Source organism: Phasianus colchicus, chromosome 2, assembly GCF_987193195.1.
Source record: "Phasianus colchicus chromosome 2, bPhaCol1.hap1.1, whole genome shotgun sequence".
Taxonomy (NCBI): domain Eukaryota; kingdom Metazoa; phylum Chordata; class Aves; order Galliformes; family Phasianidae; genus Phasianus; species Phasianus colchicus.
In genome coordinates, this window is record NC_143437.1 from 70,131,065 (window position 1) to 70,138,789 (window position 7,725).

Sequence of the window (7,725 nt, forward strand, 5' to 3'; positions counted from 1 at the left end):
AATAGAGGAGATTTAGATTGGATACAAAGAAAAAGTTATTTACAGTAAGAGCGGTGAGTCACTGGAACAGGTTGCTCAGAGAGGTGGTGGTGGTTGTCCTGTCCTTGGAGAAATTCAAGGTCAAGCAGGACATGGCTCTGAACAACCTGGTCTAGGTGTACCTGTTCAGTGCAGGGGAGCTGTACTAGATGACCTTTAAGGGTCCTTTCCAACTCAAAAGATTACATAATTCTATGATTCTCATAGCAACTGCTCAGAATCAATAAATCTTTTTCTGCTTTGATTATCACCATAAACTTCATCTAAAGTGAGAAGCCCAGATGCTGCAAAGAATAAGTGACTTTACTGATGTAAATGAACATCTATGTATTGCCCCATGTGCTGGAAGCTTTATTACTTAACCCAGTGTTTCTTCTTTCTAGGGAAGGGAGAAATACACTGCATCATAATTAGCCAATCAATAAAGTGAGGAAGGGAAACTTTCCGCAAAGTTTTTTCATGCCTAAACAAGCAAGACAGTATATCTGGATTCTGAGCAAGAAATATATGGTTTTACGTGTGGTATATTTTATAATTCCTCCAAAATATTTTGTAATTATTTAAAATGACTGATCACTCTTATTCCTCCTAATGAAAACCACCAATAAAATAAAGATCCTTTTTGTAATTTATCACCTGTGCACATAAAGGATGAGAATGAACTTCAGTGAATCGAGGTTCATTTCCAGGTTTCCACCTTTCTGACAGCATATCTACTCAGCATTTGACAGTAGAAGTCACTCAGGCAGTATCAAAACAAACATTGATATGAGACAAAGGACATACGAAAGGTCCTGACATTTAAATTCAAGGCTTCATATCAGGATGACTTTACATCCTGAGTTTTTGCCAGAAGGCTTGGAGGTGATGGTGGGGTGAAAGTAGTAGAGAAAGTAGAAAATAAACTAATGAACAGAAATTTCAGGTATATGACAATGGTATTTTCTATATTACGAAGAACAAGTCCATAAGATATCTACCATGTGTGATAATGACTAAGTGAAAAGTTTTCACATACTTGTGATCATTACTTATTTCAGCAAATTGATATTCCAGTACAGGCCTTCCAGACTCTATGGGCAAATCATTTTTTCCTGTAGAATTTCCCTTCCCCGTTCTCAATTACTGCCCGCCCATGCACAAAGTCAAACTAAGAATGCTATCTTTTTTTTTTTCAGGTTCTTGAGTCATGTTATTGACGTCCTCTCACATCTTATATTCCTTTCTGTTTTATGTTTCCTTTTCAGCAAAGGGGGAAAACAACATCCAGAAATAAAAATCAAGTATCTTGATTCTTCTTTTTCTTAGTTGTCTACTATTACCTTAACCCTATCTACTAATCATCATCCAGTACAGGTTATGCCTTCATGCGTCTCTTGTCCATATATTTCAGCACTTATCAATGGCTGAGTTAAAAGCTTCCTATGATGTTATGTCTTCAAATTGATGTGGATAAAATATTACCTATGTAATCTTGTATTTATTATTCGTATTTATGAACACCCCTATAGAATATGTGCTGGGAAGCAGTAAATTCCTAACAACCATAGGATGCTATCTGCAATTAGTGATACAGGATGTTTTTTCCTAGAGTTGCAATGAAAAATATTGATTTAAGAAGTTTCATAGTTCTGTGTAATTCCTCTTGCTAGCCCATGGAGACTAAGAATAAATGTGAGCATTTATGCAATAGCTTTTACAGATCTAGCTGGTCTGATTATTCTGTCAAATGTTAAAATAACACATGGTAATGAAGCTGTGGAGGATTACACCTTAGTTTTCAAAGAATGTGCACCCAATTAAATTAAAATTATAATGGTTAACTTTCTTCATGGAAATTAATAATATTATCTGCTTGTCAAATTGAATACCCGTTTTTATTTATTTTATACTTATAAAACGATCACCATAACCTGAAGAGTCATTTCCATAATTGGTTGCAGAACTTTTTGTTCTATATGTATCAGAAACAGAGGTGATTTGGATTTGTACATTCAGTTTACTACACAGAAGACAAAGTCATCATTCTGTAGAACAAAATGTTCTTTACAGAATTCAGTGAAATCCTTAAAATTCTTCTGACTTCAGAAGGCAAGGAAGTATTTGGTACTGACTTCAGAAGGAGTTTACACAGAAATATTGATTTCTTGTCTTTAAGTAGTGTACACAACATATTGTTATTTCTGCTGCATATTTAGTGGAAATGTACCATCAGATTGTCACTTCCTCATGTTACAGTTTGCCTACTGTACTTTTTGCCCAAGTCTAATACGTTTCCTTACCAGGGTTTTTATTCTTCATTTTCTTATTAATTTGATACCAAACCAGACAAGAGAAAAAAGGAATCTAATAATCTTTTTCTATCGAATGATAACATACTTTTTAAACTTACACTTTATCTATTGTTAAGCTGACATACACAACATTGAGAAAAAAAGTGTGAAAATGTATTTCGCATCAAATTCTACTTTTATAGTTTTCTTTCAAATTACTCCCATCAGCACTGTGTCTTAAAGACCTTAATACAACACTGTTCCTGCTTATGAAGCTTAAGTGACAAATTAATGCTCAAATACCAAATTTGGTTTTAGTAGAAATAACATTTTTATTAAGTATTCAGAGAACATGAACAATTTTGTATATATTTAACTGTCATAGTGTCACAAGGTTGGAAACGACCTGCAAGATCATCTAGTCCAACTGCCTTCCCATTCCTATTAGTACCACAAGCTACTAATCTATATCTCATAGCTCCTCATCCAGGCGCTTCTTGAACACTGCCAGGGACAGCAACTCCACCAACTCCCTGGGCAGGCCATTCCAGTGCCTGACCACTCTCTGAGAGAAAAAGCTTCTCCTGATGTCCAACCTAAACCTCCTCTGGTACAATTTCTGGCCATTTCCTCAGGTCCTACTATTTGCCTGGGAGAAGAGGCCAGACCCTTTTTCACCACAACCTCCCTTCAGGAAGTTGTAGAGTGCGATGAGGTCTCCCCTGAGCCTCCTCTTCTCCAAACTAAACAATCCCAGCTCCCTCAGCCACTTCTCATAGTACTTGTGCTCCAGACCCCTCACCAGTTTCGTTACCCTTCTCTGGACACGCTCCAGGGCCTCAGTGTCTTTCCTGCAGTGAGGGGCCCAAAACTGAACACAGTACTCAAGGTGCAGCCTCACCAGAGCTGAGTACAGGGGGACGATCACCTCCCTGCTCCTGCTGGCCACACTATTTCTAATGCAGGCCAGGATGCCATTGGCCCTCTTGGCCACCTGGGCACGCTGCCGGCTCACGTTCAGCCGATCATCAACCAACACCCCCAGGTCCCTTTCCTCTTCACAGTCATCCAACCACTCATTCCCAAGCCTGTAGTGCTTCATGGGGTTATTGTGGCCAAAGTGCAGGACCCGACACTTGGCCTTGTTGAACCTCATCCCATTCACCTCAGCCCAGAGATCCAGCTTATCTAGATCCCTCTGTAGGGCCTTCCTACCCTCAGGCACATCGACACCTCCCAACTGTAAACTTACTGAGGGTACACTCAAACCCTTTATCTAAGTCATCAGTAAAGATATTAAACAGAATGGGCCCCAGCACCAACCCCTGGGGGACACCATTTGAAATGGGTCACCAGCTAGACTTAACTCCATTGACCATCACCCGTTGAGCACGGCCCTCCAGCCAGTTCCTTATCCAACAGAGGGTAAAACTGTCCAAGCCACGGGCAGCCAGTTTCCGCAGAAGGATACTGTGAGAGACCATGTCAAAGGCTTTGTGCTACTGTACCTGTGATTTCACTCCTATATGTAAATATATGAAGTCAGGGCTTGCTACAATTTACCATAAAAATGATTTGACAAAACCTGTCCTAGCAAATGTCAAGGCCCCGAGGACACCCACTGTTCTGCCTGATAAGGACTCCCCACATATACTCCAGGCCCAGGAATCCACATCATCCCTGAGGCCATCAGCCCCACCCCACTGAAGTTGCAGAGGGCCAGTCTCCAGCTGCCCACAGCCCTTCCCTACCCAGCCATGATATCAACCAAGACTGGTCCATGGCCCCTGGTAGCACTGGACATGCCTGTTCCCTGGCAAATGCATGGGGTTTCCCTGGTGTTCCCCCCACCCTGATCTTAGCTGGGAAAGCAAAACTGAGTTGGATGAAGTGCATGCATCTTTCAGTGCAAGATATCTCACAATTTAGATTGACTGATTTCTTGGAGAGGTGCTCAAAGCTCTCAAATCCTGCATAGGAAAAACTTATAGAAAGAGACTGAAGCTGATGAAAAAGATATATTTACCTCAGAGGTAAGCAAAAGTAACATCCCATAGGATTGCTTTAGTTACTCTGAACTAATGCATAAACTCGCTTGATTCCTATGAAATAAGAATGTGTCTGATCAGCACATAATCTATATATATCAGATATCATCAAGAATTATTAAGTGATTGCCTAATATCAATTATATCTCATTTTATTCTATGTGAGATAAGAGAAAAACTGCTTCAGCTAGCTTAAAGGACAAAGTTCAAACTCTAGCAACCACATTTTACCAGCTAAAACATGGATCTGACAGATTGGGTTTAGTTGTGCACTAAAAGATTAATACAAGCAATTTAAAAGTTGTGACAATTCTGGTCTCAAAGAAAATCCTTGTGGAGGTATAACACACTACAACTATGTGACCTGAGGCTAAAAGGATCATGGTTTCATACCCAAAGCAGCAAGCAAGATAAGAACTCCAGTGCAAAGAAAGACTATAAATGCAAGTCTCTTTCATTGAAAAAACATTAACAAAAGAAATGGAATTAATGTATCTTAACCAATGATCAAGTATGTCATGGTGAGTTATATTTATGTCAAGTTAAATAGATATTTAATGAAATTAACCAAAATGAGAATGATACCAAGGCTAGAGCACTTCTCCTAAGAAAGAGAAAGACTGAGAGAGTCGGGGTTCTTTAGTCCAGAGAAGAGAAGGCTCTGGAGCATTCTAGGACCAAGAGAGGACCCGTGAGAAAGATAAGCTAGGTATTTTTACTAGAGCATGCAACAATAGGAGAAAGGGTAATAGCTTCAAATTAAAAGAGAGTAGATTTAGATTACATGTAAGAAATAATTCTTTACTTAGAGGTAAGTGAGGCACTGGAACAGGTTGCCTAGATCCATAATCTGTAGATCCCTAGGAGCATTCAAGGTTAAGTTGTAGGCTTTGAGCAACCTGGTCTGGTGGGAGATGTCCCTGCCCACAGCAGAGGGGCATCTTCAACATCCCTTCTGTAAAGCTGTAACATGATGGAACACAACGAGAGAAGAACAGCCAGGTCTCAGTCAATAGCAAGGAAGGATTTGATCAAATACAACAGCTGACACAGAAACAAGGGAAAGAATCTATGTACCTTCAGGTACACAGGGAACTCCAGCAAAATATCAAAAAAGTAGTGTATAATCAATAAACGTACAGAAGCTATAATTATGAAATATACCAAAGAGTTTGGCTAAGCAGTTATTACACCCAAAGAGAATAGACAAAATACTCACCCATATCCCAGGCTCACTACAAAACTCCAGAGGAAGGGATCTCCAAAAGAGATCCTTCCCCCCTGGTACTCAGCTCTTAAATGGGTCTAGGAGAGGTGGACCCAGGCTCCACCCCTTCCAGCAGTACAGGTGAATTGCCTTCACCTGTGCTCCTGTGGCTGACTCATTGCTTGCCTCAGGTGATCAATCAGAGGTTCAGGCCATGATTCAGCAATTCCCATACAAGTAGCAAGAAAGGTAATTTATTTAGAAGTCAATTACTAAACTTTGGCCTACTTAATTTAAATAAATGGATTTTCTAATTATGCAGTAATATTTAAAAAAAAAAAAAAAAACAACAACAATGTGAATTTAAAATATTGAGCATTTTCAGAATGCAGTCAGCTAGTTAACTAGGAAACATCCAAAACTCAGTGTATATACTTATCGTTGTATCCTTGTTTAAAGACTCACATGAATAACAGGCCAAAATGGCTGCACCTTTCCTCTTAATTGTTGAATAATTTATGTGAAGGTATTGTAGCTGTCTTAATTAATCAAGAAAAAAATCCCTTGTGAAATGCCTAATTCAAAGCAAGAAATCCCAACATCTTACTACAGATAAGTTAAACATGCTTTTTTTTTTCTTTATATAACTCTACGTTTGCTTGTAAAATGAGTATATCATGTTACTATCAGCCCTGAACTGCATTCAGGGGTTTTGTTGTTGATTTTTTTCAAGACTAGTTGTACAGACAGCGTAAGAACTAGAGGAGTCAGTGCAGAAAATGCTTCTTCTCTACCACATTATCAGAGACATTATACAACTGCAAAAAATCAGATCAGAGCACTTCAAGTTTCAGAACACTCTTAACAATCTTTCAACTGCTTGCCTCTGATTTATAGTGACATTAATAAATAAATAAATATTTTTAAAATAATAGCAATATAGCTGTGTCTTCACAAGTGTATTAGGTTACTCTCAACACAATCTGTTTAGTGAGGAGGTCCAAGCCTGGAGCACTCACTCCATTGGATTGATACAACAAGGCTTCAAAAACACAGTCACAGATTACACAGATACCTGATTTGTGACCAGCCTGGACACATTTATTTTACCAGCATTGTAATACACCCAGCAAAGCCTCTTCTAGAATTTGTCTTACTCTCACTGCATCTGGCATTATGAATGCTTAATTAACCCATTTTGTTCTCCCCTGCAGAAGACCTGCATAACTCTTCATAATAAAATTTAGCAAAAATGCTACATCAGACACCTGAAAGGGAACCTAAAATTTAAAATGAGTCAGGACTACCTGTTTCTCTTGGTCCTCCCCAGATAGTTCAGCATTTTTTCTCAGTATGCTGTTTCCCTATCTGGTCTAACTCAGCAGTACTCTGGAAAACCTAGTCAAGAGGCAGTTCAAAGATATGTAGCGTCTTAGGTGGAGTCTCTATGAATACAAATGCCTTTTTCTTTTTAGAAATATCAACAATTAACTCATACCTCAAACCAATATCATCTAGACTTACAGTCAAGAAACCACAAACTCACACGCTCTTTCCAGAAGAGTTTTCACATCAAATGAGAAAAGCTGGCTGCCACAGAGATTTATGCAGCATGGATCACCCGAACACAATGAAAATATAAGATACTTCCCTCTCAATGCAGCAGCAACAGATTTGGCAAAGATAGAGTTCCTTGTAGAAAAATCCTCAATATGTTTTCTCTGCCAAGATTGTAAGTATATACCACATAAGAGAAAAAGAAAATCAGGCAAGCAGTAAAGGCCATATTTCACGAGTGTCTGTGTAACAGGAAAGCCCAACCCAAGTTTTCAGTAGCAATTAAGAACATATTTCACATGAAGCTTTCTATGTTGCATTTTTATACCTCTACATTCTACTTACTTATGCCTTCCATGTTTCATAGGCTAAGGCATATGTCCCTAGGAAGTCCACACAGCAATAGGATTCCAATTTACTACCACAATTTTTTAAGGTTTCCTGAGAACAGCTCTTTAAGATTCGTATTTGCTTACCAATACAAGTTGGGAGATGGAAGGATTGAATGCAGCCCCGATGAAAAAGACTGGGGGTGCTGGTGGATGGGAAACTGGACATGAGCCAGCAGTGTGCCCTTGCAGCTCAGAAAGCCAAACATATC

The 7,725-nt window shown here is 39.1% G+C and overlaps 1 protein-coding gene across 1 annotated transcript in view; it reads right to left on the reverse strand.

Annotated features, from left to right (window-relative positions):
- The window catches only part of GRIK2 (glutamate ionotropic receptor kainate type subunit 2), a 310,527-nt gene extending 304,910 nt beyond the window's left edge, over positions 1-5,617 (reverse strand). The window contains exon 1 of the mRNA XM_090135954.1: positions 5,580-5,617. Coding sequence (XP_089992080.1) covers positions 5,580-5,583 — 4 coding nt within the window. The 5' untranslated portion in view covers positions 5,584-5,617. The remainder of the gene's footprint in view (positions 1-5,579) is intronic.
- Positions 5,618-7,725: the final 2,108 nt, after the last annotated feature.